This window comes from Vicia villosa, unplaced genomic scaffold, assembly GCF_029867415.1.
Source record: "Vicia villosa cultivar HV-30 ecotype Madison, WI unplaced genomic scaffold, Vvil1.0 ctg.000253F_1_1, whole genome shotgun sequence".
Classification (NCBI taxonomy): domain Eukaryota; kingdom Viridiplantae; phylum Streptophyta; class Magnoliopsida; order Fabales; family Fabaceae; genus Vicia; species Vicia villosa.
In genome coordinates this window covers 138,420-159,886 of record NW_026705106.1, presented here as the reverse complement: position 1 = coordinate 159,886, position 21,467 = coordinate 138,420, and the positions used below count along the sequence as shown (strand labels likewise).

The window sequence follows — 21,467 nt, the reverse complement described above, 5'->3', positions numbered from 1 at the left end:
CGTATACAGACATCATTTTTGTTTAGGTATCATTTACAAAAATATTTGGATCAATAGTAAATTTCGTATATAAAAATATTTAGATCAATAGTAGATTATTTTCCCGTATATCATTTTGGAATAAAAATATTTGGATCATAAATACCATTTTTCGTAAATAATAGGTTTTTTTCCATATACAAACATTATTTTTGTTTAGGTGTCATTTACAAAAATATTTGGATCAATATCAAATTTTCGTATATAAAAATATTTAGATCAATAATAGATTTTTTGGCCTATTCCATTTTTGAATAAAAAATATTTGGATCATAAATAACTTTTTTTTTTGGAGCAAAAGAAATTTTATTCCAAAACACAATTACAGCAATGCCGATCTATCGATCCAGGCTACATCTCAACAAGTCCAACAAGGAAAACAAAATATCGAAAATTAGGGCCAACTATAACATATTACAATAATTGGCCAATTTAATATCTAAACCAGTCCTGTGTCCAATAATTTCCTTGATGTAATCACTTCTCAAGTCTTCCTTTTTTCCATTCTAAAAAATCATCTTGTTTCTTTGGTTCCAAGTAGCATATACCATCTCAGTGGCTGCTAGTTTCAATAGCTTTGCGCGTCCACTTTTCCCTTTGGTTTGGCTACAAATCCACTCAGCCTCTTCTGTCCAATCCCCAGGAGTATGTCGAATCTTCATCCAGGTAAGAAGCTGAATCCATGTTTTCTTAGTCTCGGCACAATCGAAGAATAAGTGCTGATTTGTTTCCATTTGCTCACAATACACACACAAACCATCGGTTAAAATCCCAATCTTACTTAGCCTATCTTTCGTGGGTAACCGGTTTTGACACGCCATCCATAGAGTAAATATGGCACGCGGTCTAGCATGGTTATTAAACATAAGGGACCTCCAAGCAACTCTGGGTTTATCACCTCTCATCATGCGATACATCTTGCTCGTATCATATTTTCCAGTCGCTTGAAACTCATGCCAAAGTGCTGACTGACAGAACACATCTCTGTGCTTGAACATTGCCTTCAGAATCCAGGAACTATTGGCTTTGGGTTGGTACGTATTCACGTCGTTACGCTTAATGTAGTAGAAGTGGATCCATCGAATCCAAAGCTTATCTTTCTTAGCACACAAATTCCACAAAAGTTTCCCAATAGTGGCTATGTTCCATTCAGCTAGAGAAATTAAATTCATGCCGCTGGCAGCACGCGGATCACAAATATGGTCCCAAGAGATGGGAGACTTTCTCGATGGCATGTCTTTTCCTGTCCAGAGGAACCTGCGGCAGAGACTATCAATGTGATTAAGAACCTTTTTGGGCAATAGGAAAATTTGCATCCAGTAATTAGTAATCGCGAAAATAACACTTCGAATCAACTGTAAGCGCCCTGCATACGATAACAGCCTGGTACTCCAATGATTTATCCTACATAGCATTTTATCAAGGAGAGGTTGGCACATATTAATACTCAGTTTTCAACTGGCCAAGGGCACCCCCAAATATTTGAAGGGCAGACTGCCTCTTTCAAAAGTAGTTTCTTGCTGAATTCTGACTTGCTCATCTACATTACCCCCCCCCCCCGAAATACACTTTGCATTTCGAAGGACTGGCCTCCAGACCTGTAGTAGCAGAAAAGTCCCGAAACTTTGCCATCATCATCTGGACAGACATTAGATCACCCCTGCAGAACAGTAGTAAGTCGTCTGCAAAACAAAGATTAGTGATCCTAAGTTTTTGACATTTAGGATGAAATTTAAATCTCGGTTCCACATTAAGACTTTGGAGTAACCTATGAAGGTATTCCATAATTAAGACGAATAGGAGTGGAGACACCGGATCCCCTTGTCTCAGTCCTCGCTTGGCTTTAAGGATTCTCGTCGGTGTACCATTTATAGAATACCTGTACGACACTGTTGTGACACAAACCATTATCCAAGTAACAAACTTGTGGGGGAATCCAAGTTCAATTAGGATCTGGTTAAGCGCAATCCATTCAACGGTATCATACGCCTTTTGTATGTCCATTTGGATCATACATTTGGGGGATATATTTTTCCTATCATAACCTCGAATCAACCCTTGCGCCAGCATAATGTTATCATGAATAACCTTCCCTGGAACAAATGCTAACTGGCTATCATCAATAACAGCAGAAATCACTTTACCAAGCCTCTTAATAAGGATTTTGGAAATGATCTTATACACAGTGCTACAACAGGTTATAGGACGCATATCTTTGACCGTTTTTGCCTCTGAGGATTTTGGTATCATGGTAACCAATGAACAGCTCGCAGCCTTATATAACTTGTTACCATTAAAGAATTCTCTGATAGCCTCCTTAACACTATGCCCAACAACATTCCAGGATACTTTGAAGAAATATGCATTAAATCCATCAGTACCCGGAGCTTTATGATTACCTATACTCATCAAGGCCTCCCAGATTTCCTTGTCCTCAATAGGTTGAATGAGAGACTGAGCAAACTCTCTTGGTAGGATCTTTCCTCTTCTAATTGCAGTAATATCAATACCTCTTAGAGACCCAGCAGAAGTCCCTATCAAATTAGTATAAAACTGCAGAATCTCATCTTCAATCTGTTCAGGGGTGTTAAATACTCTACCATCCAAAGCCATGAGAGTGAGGATTCCCTTTTGCTTAGTTTTCTCTTGACTGAGGCATGAAAATATGAATTGTTATTGTCTCCCAATTGCAACCAAGTGATTTTGGATCGCTGCATAAGCATAGCTTCTTCAATCTGGTTCAGATGGATAACTTGTTCAGAATACCTCTTGGCTTGCTCCCTAAGGTTGTCATCATACAGGTTTTGATTAAGTTGTTCCTGGGCCTGTTTCAGATCCAATCTGGCTTGTTGTATTTGCTGTTGTATATCAGTAATTTTCCTGATGAGAGGTTTTAAAGCTATCTGCATTAGCTTCAAATTGCTCCAAAGTCTATACATGGCAGTCCCTTGAATATTATAATTCCAGCTATCTTGTACAACCTGTGCATAAGAAGGATCATGAGTAATACAATCAGGAAACATAAATAACATTTTTCGCATATAAAAATATTTAGATTAATAATAGAATTTTTTCCCGTATACAAACTTCATTTTTGTGTAGGTATCATTTACAAAAATATTTGGATCAATAATAAATTTCGTATATATAAATATTTAGATCAATAATAGATTTTTTCCCTATATCATTTTTGAATAAAAAATATTTGGATCATAAATACCATTTTTCGTAAATAATAGATTTTTTCCATATACAAATATTATTTTTGTTTAGGTGTCATTTACAAAAATATTTGGATCAATATCAAATTTTCATATATAAAAATATTTAAATCAATAATAGATTTTTTGGCCTATTCCATTTTTGAATAAAAAATATTTGGATCATAAATAACATTTTTCGCATATAAAAATATTTAGATTAATAATAGATTTTTTTCGCGTATACAAACTTCATTTTTATTTAGGTATCATTTACAAAAATATTTGGATCAATAATAAATTTCGTATATAATAATATTTAGATCAATAATAGATTTTTTTCCAATATCATTTTTGAATAAAAAATATTTTGATCATAAATACCATTTTTCGTAAATAATAGATTTTTCCGTATACAAATATTATTTTTATTTAGGTATCATTTACAAAAATATTTGGATCAATATTAAATTTTCGTATATAAAAATATTTAGATCAATAATAAATTTTTTGAATTAATTTTTCCAGTATATCATTTTTTACTAAAAAATATTTCGATCATAAATATCACTTTTCGTATATAAAAAATATATATATCAATAATAATTTTTTTTTGGAAGAAAGAAGTGAGAAAGTGATGAAAGAGAAAAAAAATAGAGAATAAAGAGAGATTTGATAAGTTTGATAAATATAAGAGTTGTATTATTTTAATAATAAAATTAAGAACTTTATGGTACAAAGACCAACAAACCACAATTTTAATGTGGTGGCAAAAAATCAAATAAGGGTATTTTGGATTTTTCTACAACCATTAATTTTCTTATATTATAGATTGATAGATTGATAGATTTTTTTTTTGGAATAAAGAAGAGAGAAAGTGATGAAAGAGAAAAAAAATAGAGAATAGAGAGAGACTTGATAAGTTTGATAAAATATAAGAGTTGTATTATTTTAATAATAAAATTAAGAATTTTATGGTACAAAGACAAAAAAACCACAATTTTAATGTGGCGGCAAAAAATCATATAAGGGTATTTTGGACTTTTCCACAACCATTAATTTACTTATATTATAGATTGATAGATTTTTTTTTTGGAATAAAGAAGAGAGAAAGTGATGAAAGAGAAAAAAATAGAGAATAGAGAGAGAATTGATAAGTTTGATAAAATATAAGAGTTGTATTATTTTAATAATAAAATTAAGAACTTTATGGTACAACGACCAAAAAACCACAATTTTAATGTGGTGACAAAAAATTAAATAAGGGTATTTTGGACTTTTCCACAACCATAAATTTTCTTATATTATAGATAATATTGTTAGATTATATTTGCAAGATTAGTTTTTTTTTTTTTAAACAAATTCTATTAAAAGTAGACATTTGATAATTTAATATTAGAACAAATAGTGACTCTCTTAATATATATATAGTGCGCCCTCTTTGCTTTGATGATGATGAATCGGCTGTTCATCTCTTTTTTTTTTTTGTTGTAGAGTTTTTCTCTCAAATTTGGTCAGGTGAGTTGAATTGGATGGGGATTTTGGTATTTCTTTGTTGGCTTCAAATGGAGATAGTTCCGTTTTCTTTGATTCTCTTTTATTACCTAGGATCAAGAAGAGATATTGAAGTTTATTAGAGGATTTCTCAACCAACCCTATCTCCTTCTTACGCACCATCGAATTGATAAAATTGTCTTCGTACTTCTGTAGATGCATCTTCGAAAGCTTTTTTTTTTTAAAAAATTGGTTTTTTTCGTAGATGCATCTACGAACCCCTTAAAACATAGTGAAACGTGAGATTCTCCCAATTAATTGGAAAAATCTTCCGTAGATGCATCTACGGAAAGGTTTGATGGGGTTTGGCAATAGTGTTTCGTAGATGCATCTACGGAACTTGGGACAAAAATGGAAATCCCAAGTTTCACTATGTTTTATACGCTTCCGTATATGCATCTACGGAAAACACCAAATTTTTTCAAAATAGAGGTGCTTCCGGATATGCATCTACAGAAGCTGGGACAAAAATGGAATTTTATGTGGTGTTTAAGAAATCCATGGGGTTGGTTGAGTAATTCTCATTTATTATGGTTTGCGGTGACTTGAAGCATTTGGATTTCTAAGAATGTAATATTATTTCTTTTGTTACATTTTTCGTGGGATTGATTTATATTAGTTGTAGTAGTAATATTGAGATTTCTATTGAGGATTGGTGTGCAAATTATATTGCTCCTATGTATAATATAACACCCTAAGCCCCGACTCTTAATTTTAAAAGAGAAAATTTTGCATTTTGGAATGCTACTCAAATTACATGCATACTTTTTTCAATTAAAATTAACAACTCGCAGTAGAATTCAAATAATTAACATAACTTCAATAATCTCTTCAACTGAAATACTTAATGATAATAACATGATCCAAAATCATTAACTCAAAACAAATAAAACGTCTCGTTTTTGATGTTACAGATTAGAGCATAAACCAAACTAAATTGCGATAAATGAAAAAATAACAAAGAAAGCTCCAAAAGCCATCTTCCAACTCTCAGTGGCACGTACTCCTCCTGAGTATTTGTACAATAATGTATCGAGCAACACAAACAAACAAGATAGGGTTGATGAAGAATGCAACGATAGAATTCATACACAAATCAACAACATGCATTCAGTTACACGACAACACCACAATCAATCATTCAAGTCACACTTCTTTATATAAGCAATGTGACTCACAACTCGACACTATGCATGTGGTACCAACTGGACATCAGAGGTTTGTTATTGATTTCGTCCAGTCAACAATGGTTCTGCATTCAAACTGGACCCCCACTTTTGAACTCTGATCCCCACTTTTGAACCCAGGACATGTACTCGTCTCCGCTTTTGAACTCGTAACACACCTCTTTCACAATACTGACAAGTATAATGCATGACTTACGATAATAATGCAGCAACAACAACAATTATGGTTTCACATCTAACCATAAACAACATGCAAATAAGCATACATTAGTCTTCACTGCTGAACTACACACCTCAACACAAGCAATCACAATTATATGCAAACTATATAATTATAGGGGTGTTCGCGAACCGGTTTGGTTCGGTTTTGAGAGAATCTGATATCCAAACCGACTAAAATTAAAGATATTTGTTTTGGTTGGATTTACAAATTTTTGCGATAAAAGCCCAAATCGAACCGAACCGAGAAACAACAAGTTGGTTTGGGTTGGATTGATCGGGTAGATAAAAAAATACAAAATATTTTAAGAATAATTTATTTATGGAAATTAATTTTTCATAATAATATAAAAAATATAGTATTAATAGTGTTCAATTAATATCAGACTAACAATTTTTTTTAATAGATTCAAGAACATCTAACCAAAAAAAATCTAATATAAAGACTTTTGAATCTATAACTAGTAACTTGAGTTAGTATGATAATGAATGTGTTTCATAGTTCAATGCTCATTTACCATATTACACAACAATTTTCTAATAACAAATTAAAATAGCATAACTTGTTCACGTACGACATTTAATTTTTTTTTCTTGAAGTTGAATGCTTTATAATAATTTTCATGATAATTAATTATGGTTGGTTTGGGTTGGATTTGCGGGTAGAAAATTGAAAATCTGATACCCGAACCAATTGTCATTGGATTTCATTTGTTTGGTTCAATTCTTGTCGGAACTGAAAAAATGTCTAACCTAAACCCTATGGTTTGATTCGGATTCTGGTTTGATTCGGTTTTACCTGAACCAATGAACACCCATATATAATTATTTCACAACAACACATTGTATAACCAACATAATTGATTTAATTATTATTTCCCAATTATAATAATTCACCTTAATAAATTATTTTCACTAAATATATCCAAACGCAACCAAACATCGACCGTACTCAGAAAAACACAAAAAATCAGATCGAACGCCCAATAACAGCCTTTGACGGTCGTGGCAACCAGCTCGTCACCTGGGTGACGACCGTTGCCCTGTCCGTCGTGCAACATGTCACCCCCTTGAGACCATGACAGACTCCCCATCATCACACTGACGACCGTCAGCACTTCCCAACGTGTGACAACCAGACTGTCACGCTCGTCACGTTGTCGAAGAAAGCAGAAATTGCATTTCAGTCATGAGAGTTTACTCAAAGCTTTGATTTTGGTTGAAGGAGAGAGAATAATGGAATGAGAGGACCCATTGTGAGATGGGCAACACTCCATGGTTGTCTTCATTTGAAACAATCCTCGTCTATCCCTGTAATTTTTAACAAGATCAGGTGCTACTTTATTAAAGGATCATATGATGCTTCATTTCTTGATTAGATGATGTCTTCAATCTTTGATAAAATCAATCTTTGATAAGATGTTATAGATCAATCTTTGATCAGGTACTGCACACAAGTGTTCAAATAACATCCATTTATGGTAATTGGCAAGCCAAGAAACAATGAGAAGAAAAAGTTTCCATATCAAGTAACAATTTGCAACAGATAAATAGATCTCAGCTAAAAATAAATAACTCATCGTTTCTTTAATTTGAATTACATTTGTGGTCCCTTGAGGCAAAGAATGGAAATAATGGTTGCTATGCCATAAACTAGAAACAAAAATGCTAATTCTAAGGAGCTCTATCGAAAGGTGATGTATCATTATAACATACATCCCATACAGCTTCCATAGAATCCTTGGCAGTTGAACCAGAGCAAAACCGATTTGAAGACAATGATGTCAAAACTCTTCTTTTGACGCATTCCTTCAAGGTAAATTAAATCAAATCAGTATTGAACTAGAAAGTCCAACATCCATAATATTTAAAACACTGTTAGACAATGATAAAATATAGCAATATATAACCATTATACAGGACCAAAAGGGGATTCAAAATCATGAGCCCGACTAGACATTATCATTACCGCTGCCAAAACTGGCATGAAGTATCCTAAAGTAGTCAGGAAACATGATTTTGTGTGGTTATACTAGTTGTCTAAAATTTCTATATCTCTCACTGTCCCGGTTTCTCTATGGATAGAGGAGTGAGATTTGATCAGGTGGGAAGTGATTCTGCAATGAGGGTACTGTGTAATGGACCACTGCTTGTTTTGAAACCCTAACTCCATCGCTCCTTAAACCCTTCCTGAGGGTAATCAAGTAACTATAGAATCATATTTTGTAAAAAAACAAAGCTAAAGCCATTAAATTAATATATGATGCTGAGATTCAATTTTAACAAACTGTCTGTATGCCATATATCTTTTGCACCCAAGAAAATGCAATAAAAAGGGCAAATTTACTCAACTCCTCAAATTATCTTTTTATCCACCATAAGTTTGTCATCACCCATGAGAACAACCTATGTGTGTTGAATGGCAAAACTGAGACGAACAAGACTCGTGAAGAAACAAAGCAAAATACGAAGGGGTTGCGTGATAAGTTTAAAATGGGGTTTAATCACAACCGTAAACTTTTATATAAGGGTCATTATCTTATTCTGTCATCTCTCACTATGCCACCACACTCCTCTCATTTGATATGCCTCATAATTTTCCTTTCCATTTATCTAAGATGATTTTTTAGCCATAACAACTCACACAAACCTTGAGCAAAGGATATGAACTCAGATTCTGCAGAAGATTTTGCCACCATTTTTTTTGCCAAGTAACCAAAATACTCCCTAGAAAGATGCAATATCTAGAAGTTGATCATTTATTTGTCTACTAAGACTTTGTTTGAGAGTTAGAAGGCGAAGTGATGTGGTGTTATGGCTAGGAGAGGGAAAGGAAGGGGAGCCATTTTATTTAGGAGAAAAATTGTAAAAGAGCTGGGAAGAAGCATGCTTCAAATTAAATTTTTTTATTATGAGAGTATTAAACAAGAAGCATCCTTTCCACTTCCATTTTCTATGTACTTTTTCCCTTTCTAACTTCGAACGAAACTTAAAGAATTCTCATAGTCTGCATAAGCTTAAGCTTCTAAGCTCAATTTAACATTCTTAAAGTGTTTCAAATTTCAATTCACACTCTAGAAGTGCAGAATTGTATATGCAGTTAAAAGATAAGGTTCTCTTGGATCCTGAATAAATCGCTAATTACACATACAGGATGTGTGATATCCGGTCTAGTGTGGGCAAGGAACATGAGCCTGCCAACCAGTCCTTGGTACATTCTATGCCTACTCCAAATTCTACTTTTGCTTCTCCCAATTTATGGTTTGGATCCACATGATTGGAGTGTGGTTTGCAATGCAAGGTCCTAACTAGTTGTTATATATCGATCATAGCATATCTCAATTAAAATACTTTAAAATATTCAATACTAAAGCAAGTTACTCAAATCTAGTAATTTCTCTAAAGCTATTGCGCATCATCTCAATGTTTAGAATAAATAAAGGACAGAAAGAAATGGCATACTTGTTCGTGCCCTCGCACAGTCATAAATCCTCGTAGAAGTTCCCGTTTGAAATGACAATCACCACTTAGATGAGCAGCCCTTATCTGTCTCACATAATCATCAAGAAAAATTCATCAAATGAAACTAATACATAAAACTACATCAAATTTAATATGAATAAAAGGGTCGTCGTTAAAAAGGAACCTCACTACAAGCATGGTGAGCACAATCAGTCCAATCCAAGTTTGCACCTCGACAGTCATCAAACGCATGAATTAGCTCGTGAGCTATAGCCTGTGTAACCTCGTCTTGCATTTGTGTTCGATTTCCACACACCGCTATCTGTTTCCGAAAAATGTAAAAATATACCATCAGTAAACTGAAAGTACAATCATAGGAAGCATTTTTCATTATTCAACAACTGAGATTATTTTCCTCATCAACTGTGCTTTTTAAGCCAACAAGACTTGTTTCATCTCAACTCAAACTTGTCAATGGTAATAACTAATAAGCACTTACAACAAAAACAATTAAACAGCTTAAATAAGCACTTATAAGAAAAAACAATTAAAGAACTTAATGTACCGACCCCTTCACCAGGAATGTAACCGCTGGCTTGAAGCTTGTCACAGTTAATAGCTTTGAAGAAATTGTCTTGAACAGGACAACCGGATTTATCCAAGTGTTCCCTCAAGAATTTCACGATTGGAGCTGATAATAACAAGATATTAGAATTGGAGAGAAAATAAACCTAAAACCAGAAGATGTAAAGAGAGAAGGGGGAGAATTGAAATACACTTGAGACTCTTGTGAATCATGCGTTCGCAATCCTTCAAAGCTTTGTCATTCTCTGTCATCTGGTACCGGAACGTGATTCAGGGTTCCGGTTGAGAAATTGAGTTGAGCAGCAAAACAGATGCAACGGTAGGGCTAGTTGTTAGTAATTAGTTAATGTACTCGATTTGATAATGTACTTTAGAATATCAATTAAAATTTTGTACCTAAATAATCATCAAAATCAATAAAAAAAATTGAAAGATTCTCAACCAACCCTATGGATCTCTTAAATGCACGTCCGGAAGTACATCATATTTTGAAAAAATTTGATTCCTTCGGTAGATACATCTACGGCATAGCTTAGCGCCACATTGTTCCGTAGATGCATCTACGAAAGACTCTGATATAGTTTGAATCAGCATGATCACTCTCCCATTGTTTCATTTCTTCAAACTCATCATATCTCACACCCTAAAAACCTATATCATCAATACTCTATATTTCACTCCAAGACTCAAATTTTTTGGTGCAACAAATCAAATGGAGCAAGAAGAGACTGAATTTCAGGTAAATAATCATTTCAACCACTACATTGTTCACATTATCAATGATTTTTCTGTAAAAAGGTTACGTAGCTTCTGTAGATCTATCTACGGAGCATGTTGAGGAAGAACACTTTCGTAGGTGCATCTACGGAATAATCCCTGTAGTTTTTTCCAGCATTTTATAATTCTGTGTGATTTTGGAAAAATAGATATGGTGCACCCCGATAATATTTCAAGAGAATTAGCTACTTTAGTCTATGTTTGTACGAGTATCAATGGGGTAGTCGTAAATGTGGTAGATGCAGGAGGTGACTTTAGTAGCAAGCAAGATTTTGATGATCGTGAAAGCATGCTAATATGGATTCGTAGGAATGCAACTAACCTTGGTTTTGGTGTGGTGATAGGAAGATCGGATAATGGTATCTCAAGAAGAAACCCGTTTGTAACAATATTGTGCAAAAGAAACGGAAAATACCATCCTCCTCTAAAGAATTTTAAAAGAGACGGCAGGCGAACTAGAAAATGTGAGTGTCCATTTAAAATCCGTTGTTACATGGCTAGCAAGAAATGGAGATTATCTGTTATTATTGGTTTGCATAACCATTATTTGAGATGGTCGCTGTTACATCTACCGAGAAGACATTTGCCGTTGGTTTTGCTTTTTTGGAGTGTGAAAAAGAATAGCACGGAAACTTCCGTAGATGCATCTACGGAAGGGTGTTATATAAAAAATTATGGGTGTTTATCGTAGATGCATCTACAAAACGGAGAAGTCTATGACCCTTCCGTGGATATATCTACGGAACGTTCTGTGACAGAGATTGTGTGGTCCATAGCCTCCAAAGGCTTCTATAAATTTGGGGTTTCTAGGTTTGCATTACACACAAACCCTAAACAGAAACACAAAAATGTCTCGCATAAGGCCCTGTTCATGGCAGCGAACATCATCCAGGCGTCCCGATCCAGAACCGAAATATCGTAGAAGGAATGGGCATGTTATTTTCTCTCCGGTCAAATCCCTTATGCCGGTTATGTTTTGGAACATCCATACCTTCTACCAACTTAATAGGACTCTGATGTCTCAGTTAGAGGATGAGTACAAACCCGACGAAGTCATCCAAAGGATCCAGAGGCTTAGAACAAGGACCAATTTTGAAACCGAAGAAAAGCAAAGTTGGTGGGATGAAGTTGAAGGCGACGTCGATTCCAATCTAATGATGCATGGATCATATGACATTGTTTTAACTGTTGTAATATCTTAGATCTCTTAGTTTTTTTAATTTTCTGTTTGAAATTTCGTTGTAATGCCGATTAATTAATGAATCAATGCATGAGTCTCTTATGGTTAAAAATGTTGTTGTTCTAGTTTTCTGGGTCTGGGCTGATTCCCGTATATGTATCTACGGAAGTCTTCTGTAAGTGCATCTACAAAACAAAACAACGTTAAACAAAAAAAATTGGTGCTTCCGGAGATGCATCTACGGAAGCACGAGGGCAGTTTTGTCAATTCGGTGGTGCGCCTCATACGTATGGGGTGGGTTAAGAAATCTTCAAAAAATTTATTATTATTTTGAATAATAGTATAATACTTTAATTGATAAATCACTTTTTTTAAGCACCAAAATATTACAAAGACAATGGGAGATAAAACTGAAACTCTCTAGAACATAACGAAAAAGGAAAAATACAAAAGATAAAAAGTAAATACATATGAGAGACAACTCTCATCAAAGAAATCAGTTACGCAAGCGGTTAAAGGCTCTCACTTTAAAACCCTTGCTCGTCTCAGATGGATTCTTCTTATTCTTCCTCTTTTTGGGACCGCCAATTGATATGGTTGACTCGTGTTTTCATCCAAATCAATCATCTCATCTCTCTTAACCATGTTAGCTCAAGTTGCACTTAGAAAATGCATAGTTTGTTAGGCTTATGTAGGAGCAAGTCCTAAAACCTGCATGTCATGAATAACAGAGGCACTAAAATTTGACAAATTAGAGTCTACCACCACAATAGAGCCACCTCCCAAAATAAGTGAATCTGTAATTATTTCCTCTTGACGATCCTCTTGGAAAAAATGTCAACTGAATATGAATATCTCTCTCTTTCTCTCTCTCGTGATTCTTGTCAATTTTACCTTGATTAGTGGTTTCTATATCATCTAAACCACACAAATTTTCATTACCTTAGGCACCCAAGTCTCTTTGATGCAACACATCAATACTCATAACCTCTCCCTCAACAATGCATTTCAAACAATCAATAATTCATAAAAGAGTATTATTAACAACAATGGTTTAGTAGCATTTGCACATTCAACTGATTATTTTCTTAAATCCGCCTCCTGAACAGGATTAGACTTATTCCCCATACGTTTATGCTTCTCACTAGTTACCATTTTCTCTTGATCCACTTTAACAAGTTTACAAAACGAAAAACTATGACCAGTGCTATGACATTACAAACAGAAAAGTGGCAAATTTTCATATTTAACGCTAACAAGAAAAGTATAATATTCTCTTTCAACCAACGATTTATGTCTGATTTTATAATATAAATCAATATTAACTAAATTTTTTTGCAAAATGTCCAACCAATCTCTCTAGGGGCACTTATTTATTGCAGCATCCAAACACGATGTTCCGAGACAACTAAAAATTGCAAACATAATATTAGGACTCCAATATTCTTGAGGCAATTGATAAATCACCTGTTACCATTGAATTGATATTGGACGGTGTAAGTTTTAATATTGATTTTTATCATTAAAAAAATGTATTTTAAATTATGGATTGTCTAAAATGATGTGAGATCGTAGTATTCTATCGACGACAAGAAATTATGGTTCATTCACTATTGCTCTATCTAAATATTTAGTCAAACATTCCCTTCCATTTTTCAAGCACAAAAATAACAAAATATGGAGTAAACACTTACTTTAATATTTGAAAGTATCACTTTAGTTCTGATTTAATAAAAAAATAGTTTATCAAATTCGGTGACACTATAGTTTATGTAAGTAAGTTGATTGTTAAATACTGATATAATCAGATATAATTAGGATCGTTTTTAAAGGTGTGCAAAGCGGGATACCACATATGGCCCAAAATTTATCACGATTAAATCCTACTTAAATAGAGTCTCATAAAATCTTTATCATTGTTAAAACATGATTAAATAGAACATTTAATTATTTTGTCATAGTTAAATTGTATCTAACTTATACATGACCTCCAAAAATTTAAGAGGAATTTGGATATAATATATGACAATGACACTAAAAGGTGTTTTGTATAGGTGTGGCAACACGGTTTTGGCCCGCCAAGTATGTCTGTTATGCCCGTAGTTTTTCACGAATAAATGTTTTAGTCTCGCAGCCTCTAATTTGTTCATCCCATTCTGCACCTTTTTTTTGCGGACTTTTACAGGTGTGAGTATTAACATAAATTTTTTGCATTTTTAGACTTAAAATATGGGTGTCTGCAGGCCCGTTCCGACCTCATTTTTTTGCGAGACGAGTCATAATTATAGGCTCGCACACTTAACTATTTTTGCTCTGCCCTTTTTTTTTTGTGAACTTTTGCAGGATAAATTTAAACGGGGCGTGTATTTCCATTTGCCATCCTCAATATTGTATGCATTTGATTTTGCATAGTTGACCTCTGAAGGATAGAAAAATACTTAGAAAGGGGGGGTTTGAATAAGTGTAGCTTTAAAAACTTGACAGATGAAAATAAATTGCACAGTTATTTTTATCCTGGTTCGTTGTTAACTAAACTACTCCAGTCCACCCCCGCAGAGATGATTTACCTCAACTGAGGATTTAATCCACTAATCGCACGGATTACAATGGTTTTCCACTTAGTCAGCAACTAAGTCTTCCAGAGTCTCCTGATCACACACTGATCACTCCAGGAACAACTGCTTAGATACCCTCTAAGACTTTCTAGAGTATACTGATCCACACGATCACTCTAGTTACAACCTGCTTAGATAACCTCTAAGACTTCCTAGAGTATTCTGATCCACACGATCACTCTAGTTCCTTACAACTTAATGTAATCAATTCTAAGAGTATTACAATTGCTTCTTAAAAGCTATAATCACAAACTGTGATATTTCTCTTAACGTTTAAGCTTAATCTCACTAAAATATTACAACAGCAATGTAGTGAGCTTTGATGAAGATGAAGTTTCTGAGCTTTGAATTTGAACAGCGTTTCAGCAAGTTAATTGTTTTGCAAATCGTCAACCTTGCTTCTCATCAGAACTTCATATTTATAGGCGTTGGAGAAGATGACCGTTGAGTGCATTTAATGCTTTGCGTGTTCCGTACAGCATCGCATTTAATGTTATACGCTTTTGTCAACTACCTCGAGCCTTGTTCACGCTGTGTCTACTGACGTAGCCTTTAATAGCTTTTAACGTTCCTTTTGTCAGTCAGCGTAGCTTGCCACTTGTACTTCCTTCTGATCTGATGTTTGTGAATACAACGTTTGAATATCATCAGAGTCAAACAGCTTGGTGCAAAGCATCTTCTGATCTTCTGACCTTGAAGTGCTTCTGAGCGTGATACCATCAAAACTTCAGTGCTTCTGATCTCATGTTCTTCTGATGCTTCCATAGACCCATGTTCTGATTCTGCTTCGACCATCTTCTGATGTCTTGCCAGACCATGTTCTGATGTTGCATGCTGAACCCTTTGAGACAAAGCTTCTGAGCGCTGAATTATGCATACTCTTTATATATTTCCTGAAAAGGAAATTGCATTGGATTAGAGTACCATATTATCTTAAGCAAAATTCATATTATTGTTATCATCAAAACTAAGATAATTGATCAGAACAAATCTTGTTCTAACAATCTCCCCCTTTTTGATGATGACAAAAACATATATAAATGATATGAATTTGCGATCAGAAAGAACAGACGGCAAAAGACAAATTACACAGCTATAGCATAAGCATATGAATATGTCTCCCCCTGAGATTAACAATCTCCCCCTGAGATAAATAATCTCCCCCTGAAATAAATACTCGAATAACTTTAATAAAAGACTTCCCTGATTATTTCGGTAGAGACGATCACATAAGCTTCTGTCTTTAGAGAATTCATAGCTTCTGACTTCTGCTTCCATTGGACAACTTCAGAACTAGAATTTCTTTAGATCCCTAGAACACTCACAGCTTCTGATTTCTGCTTCCATTTAGGACAGCTTCAGAACTTGAGTTTTCTGGATCTTTAGAACATTCACGGCTTCTGATTTCTGCTTCCCTCGGATAGCTTCAGAGCTTTGAATTTCTACCAACATCACTTCATGCTAGATTTGTATCAGAACATTGTTGAATGTACTAGAGCATCATCAGAGCATCTCTACATCCTGAAATGTTACAGAACAAAAACTAAACGACAAAAGTCAGCATGAACGAGTCAGAACATAAAATGTATATTAGAACACATGATATGTATCAGAGCCATATAGGCTAACATAATGTATCAGAGCAAATAGAATTTTGTCAAAGCAAATAGACAAATATGGATCAAATTCTATTATCAGTGCTTCTGATTCATTCTTCTTTCTTGCTTCTGATTTCTGAAGCTTGATAGCACTCAGCTTGCTTCAGTTTCTATGAGTTTATTCTTTTTACAGAATAACACTTCTTATGGTTTTGCTTCTTGTGTTTGCTTTGAAGATTCTCTTCACTTCTTTATACCTGCAAAACACTTAAACCATATAGAACTTGCAGTTCTTGTTAGTAAATGTGTGGGAGCTTTACCCAGCAACTGATAGATTAATCAAATCATTTATCATTTATCTTCTCCCCCTTTTTGTCATAACATCAAAAAGAATATATCAAAGGATTCAGATGTATAAAACGACAAATAAAATCACTGGAATGTAAAAACAAAGAAACTTTTCATTGATAATCAAAAGATATTACATGAGAGGATGTTTAACAAGCAGATGTAACAAGGAAAGAAAACTACTAAGACCAAAGCCTAAGACCCTAGCTAAAACAAAGTCTGTGCCAGCATGCCATGAAGGAGTGAAGCGCATCATTGACTACTTCTTGGGCTTCCAGGCGAGGGGTCAGGGAGACTTGGTTCTGATGCAGATCTTCCACAATCTTTATCAGAGACAACATTCTCAGCAGGTGAAAATGAAGAGATTTCTTTGGAATGGGTTGAGGGAGAGGAAAGGTTAGATGAGGAGGAAGTTGAGTCTTGAAGGTAAAAAGATGAGGAAGAAGATGGAGATGATGGAGGGCTTTCACCAGGGGGTTGAAACACACGTCTAGAATAGTTTCCAGATAACTTTGCTTCGAATGGATTCACCTTGAGAGGGTCATAGGTGATCTTTATCTTTTTGGGTTTGGAAGAAGATGTTTCAACAGCTTTTCTCTTTTTGTTTTGATCATTTTCATGGTTTCCTGGGCTTGATGAAGAGTTCATGATGGATTTGCAGATAATGAACAGCTAGGGTTTGATATGAATGCAAAAAGATAGAGAAGGAAAAAGAAACTGAATGCAAAGTGAGAGAAATATAAGAGGGAAAAGAAACGTTTGAAGAATATATAAAAAGAAAACTGAAAGAGAGTAAATGATGAAAAGCATTTAATGTTACGTGACGTGAGGAGAGATAATAAAGACAAATGAGGTGACTAGCACAGTTACCTATGGTCGGCGTCCCTTCAACTGCACGCGCGCTTATCCATGAACAGTAACGACAGGTTTACCATCCCGAGATAAAACGTTACAGCTGTTTTGCTTTAAAAGAGGTTCTGAATCAACTTAGACAATGAAACGTTAGTAATAACCGAGTCATAATTTCTAAAAGATTTCAATCAGAACTTCTGATTTAAAAAGAAATCCACATTCATTTCAGAAGATACTCATACGTAAGAACTTCTCATCTTCTCATTCTGGGCATAAATCCATACTGATGTTCTTCAGAATGAACTTAAACCTATCTTCAGCCAGGGGTTTTGTAAAGATATCAGCCCATTGATGGTCTGTATCCACAAAGTTTAAAGATATAACACCCTTCTGAACATAGTCCCTTATGAAATGATGTTTAATCTCAATATGTTTAGCCTTTGAATGAAGAATAGGATTCTTAGATAAACATATAGCAGAGGTATTATCACAGAATATAGGAATGTTACTCTCATATATCTGATAATCTTCTAACTGACTCTTCATCCAGAGCATCTGTGTACTGCAACCAGCAGCAGCGACATATTCTGCTTCTGTTGTTGATAGAGCAATAGTTGCTTGCTTCTTGCTATACCAGGAGATCAAATGACTTCCAAGAAATTGGCAACTTCCTGAAGTACTCTTTCTTTCAATTCTGTCTCCAGCATAGTCAGCATCACAGAATCCTACTAAGTTGTATTCTTTAGATTTTCTGTAAACTAAGCCAACATTAGTAGTACCTTTCAGATACCTTAGAATTCTCTTAACAGCAGTTAAATGAGATTCTCTAGGATCTGATTGGAATCTAGCACACAAACAAACACTGAACAGAATGTCAGGTCTAGAAGCAGTCAAATATAGAAGAGATCCAATCATACCTCTGTATAACTTCTGATCTACCTTCTTACTTACCTCATCCTTACCTAGGATGCATGTTGGATGCATAGGAGTTTTGGCTTCTTTGCAGTCTAGAAGATTAAACTTCTTCAGAAGTTCCTTCACATACTTGGTTTGGTGAACATACGTTCCTTCTGATGTTTGATTTATTTGTATTCCAAGGAAATACTTGAGTTCTCCCATCATGCTCATTTCAAACTCAGCCTGCATAGACTCAGCAAACTCCTTTCCAAGTGTAGCATTAGAAGTTCCAAAAATAATATCATCTACATATATTTGACAAATTAAAATATCCCTTTTAAAGGTTTTACAAAAGAGAGTAGTGTCCACTTTTCCTCTAGTGAAACCATTATCCAGAAGGAAAGAACTTAAGCGTTCATACCAAGCTCTGGGAGCTTGTTTCAATCCATACAACGATTTCTTTAGTTTAAAAACATGATTAGGAGACATAGAGTCTTCAAAACCAGGAGGTTGATGGACATAAACTTCTTCATCTATATAACCATTTAAGAAGGCACTCTTAACATCCATCTGATAGAGAGTGATGTTATGTTGAGTGGCAAATGAAATTAATAGACGAATAGATTCTAACCTGGCCACTGGTGCAAAGGTTTCTGTATAGTCAATCCCTTCTTGCTGACTATAACCCTGAGCCACCAGTCTGGCTTTGTTCCTTACCACTTCACCTTTCTCACTGAGCTTGTTTCTGAAGACCCATTTTGTACCGATTATATTGAACCCATCTGGTCTAGGAACAAGATCCCAAACATCATTCCTTGTAAACTGATTCAGTTCTTCTTGCATAGCAATTATCCAGTCTGGATCTTCTAGAGCATGATCAACAGAAGTTGGCTCGATCAAAGATACAAGACTTAATTGACAGTCTGCATTGTTCTTAAGGAATGCTCTTGTTCTGATTGGATCATCCTTCTTTCCAAGAATGACATCTTCTGAATGATCAGAGATGAGTCTAGATGATCTTTTGACAGATGGTTCTTCAGAAATGCTTAGATTCTCCAGAGAAGCTGATACTTGATCTTCAGATTCTTTGCTTCTGAGAAGCTCTGCTTCTGATGCGTTGCTTCTTGGCTCAACAACTTCTGATATATCAATATCCCAATCTGCAAAATTATCAAACTGCTTTGGTTTTTCAGAACCAAGCTTATCATCAAACCTGATATTGATTGATTCTTCTACAATCAATGTTTCAGTATTGTATACTCTGTAGCCTTTTGAGCGTTCAGAATATCCAAGAAGGAAACATTTTTGTGCTTTGGAATCAAACTTACCAAGATGATCTTTAGTGTTCAGAATAAAGCAAACACATCCAAAAGGATGGAAATATGAAATGTTGGGCTTTCTATTCTTCCACAATTCATAAGGAGTCTTATTTAGAATAGGTCTGATAGAGATTCTATTCTGAATATAGCATGCAGTGTTTATTGCTTCTGCCCAGAAATGCTTAGCCATATTGGTTTCATTGATCATGGTTCTGGCCATTTCTTGCAGAGTCCTATTCTTTCGTTCTACAACTCCATTTTGCTGTGGAGTTCTAGGACAAGAGAAATCATGGGCAATACCATTTTCTTTGAAGAATTCTTCAAAGGATCTGTTCTCAAATTCACCACCATGATCACTTCTGACCTTTATGATTTTACACTCTTTTTCAGATTGAATCTGAATGCAGAAATCAAAGAACACTGAATGAGACTCATCCTTGTGTTTCAAGAATTTTACCCACGTCCAGCGGCTATAATCATCTACGATGACTAATCCATATTTCTTCCCTCTGACAGATGCTGTTTTGACTGGGCCAAACAGATCAATGTGCAAGAGTTCTAATGGCCTTGAGGTAGAAACAACATTCTTGGACTTGAATGCAGGTTTGGAGAACTTGCCCTTCTGACATGCTTCACAAAGAGCATCTGATTTGAATTTCAGATTAGGGAGTCCTCTGACAAGATCCAGTTTGTTAATCTGAGAAATCTTTCTCAAACTAGCATGACCTAATCTTCTGTGCCAGACCCACTGCTCTTCAGAAACAGACATAAGACAAGTCACCTTCTGACTCATAAGATCTTGCAGATCTGTCTTATAGATGTTGTTCTTCCTCTTGCCTGTAAATAGGATTGAGCCATCCTTCTGATTTACAGCCTTGCAAGACTTTTGATTAAAGATTATATCATAACCATTGTCACTCAATTTACTGATAGATACGAGGTTATGTGTTAATCCTTCTACAAGAAGTACATTAGAAATGGAAGGAGAGTTACCAGACTTTATAGTTCCAGAGCCAATTATCTTGCCCTTCTGATCTCCTCCAAACTTGACTTCTCCTCCAGACTTAAGCACCAGGTCTTGGAACATAGACCTTCTTCCTGTCATGTGTCGTGAGCATCCAGAGTCCAGGTACCATGACATGTTGTGCTTTGTCCTTTTTGCAGCCAAGGATATCTGCAATAGGAATAATCTTATCCTTAGGTACCCACATCTTTTTGGGTCCTTTCTTGTTAGATTTTCTCAAGTTCTGATTGAACTTGGGTTTAACATTGTAAGCAATAGGAGGAACAGCATGATAATTCTTAATGTGAGTTTCATGATATTTCCTAGGTTGTGTCACATGCTTTTTGGTGTGTGTTATGTGAAAGCTTTGAGCATGTAAAGTGTGCCTAATATCATGGGAGTGGCCATACTTGAACTGATCATACAATGGCTTGTATGTGAATTTCATTTCATCAACAGGTTCAAGTTTGTATGAGGTTTCACCCTCAAAACCAATGCCGACTCTTTTGTTTCCAGACACAGCATATATCATAGAAGCTAGCTGACTTCTGCCAATACTTCTAGATAAGAACTTCCTGAAACTTAAATCATATTCTTTCAGAATATGGTTTAGACTAGGAATGGATTTTTCT

At 35.0% G+C, this 21,467-nt stretch overlaps 2 protein-coding genes across 2 annotated transcripts; both read right to left on the bottom strand.

The window, feature by feature from the left end:
• Positions 1 to 545: 545 nt before the first annotated feature.
• Positions 546 to 3,071, bottom strand: LOC131626004 (uncharacterized). The gene is made up of 4 exons (XM_058896830.1): positions 2,806 to 3,071; positions 1,808 to 2,689; positions 1,607 to 1,699; positions 546 to 1,443 (listed from the first exon to the last, which is right to left on the bottom strand). The coding sequence occupies exons 1-4, from the start codon at positions 3,069 to 3,071 to the stop codon at positions 546 to 548; spliced, it is 2,139 nt and encodes a 712-aa protein (XP_058752813.1).
• Positions 3,072 to 7,761: 4,690 nt separating this feature from the next.
• On the bottom strand, positions 7,762 to 10,597 carry LOC131625977 (mitochondrial inner membrane protease ATP23-like). Its single transcript, XM_058896805.1, has 5 exons — positions 10,438 to 10,597; positions 10,231 to 10,352; positions 9,846 to 9,983; positions 9,662 to 9,745; positions 7,762 to 8,008 (listed from the first exon to the last, which is right to left on the bottom strand). The coding sequence occupies exons 1-5, from the start codon at positions 10,496 to 10,498 to the stop codon at positions 7,874 to 7,876; spliced, it is 540 nt and encodes a 179-aa protein (XP_058752788.1). The 5' UTR covers positions 10,499 to 10,597; the 3' UTR covers positions 7,762 to 7,873.
• Between the last annotated feature and the right edge of the window lie 10,870 nt (positions 10,598 to 21,467).

Bases quoted from the DNA above. Each gene is read 5' to 3' on its own strand.
- LOC131626004 (XM_058896830.1), bottom strand. From the start codon at position 3,071: ATGTTATTTATGTTTCCTGATTGTATTACTCATGATCCTTCTTATGCA. The intron at 2,690-2,805 runs GTATTCTGAACA...TTCATGCCTCAG, and splicing joins CTTAGGGAGCAAGCCAAGAG to TCAAGAGAAAACTAAGCAAA. The intron at 1,444-1,606 runs GTATTTCGGGGG...AATGCTATGTAG, and splicing joins AGTCCTTCGAAATGCAAAGT to GATAAATCATTGGAGTACCA.
- LOC131625977 (XM_058896805.1), bottom strand. From the start codon at position 10,498: ATGACAGAGAATGACAAAGCTTTGAAGGATTGCGAACGCATGATTCAC. The intron at 9,984-10,230 runs GTCGGTACATTA...TTTCGGAAACAG, and splicing joins GTTACATTCCTGGTGAAGGG to ATAGCGGTGTGTGGAAATCG. The intron at 9,746-9,845 runs GTTCCTTTTTAA...TATGTGAGACAG, and splicing joins CTCACCATGCTTGTAGTGAG to ATAAGGGCTGCTCATCTAAG.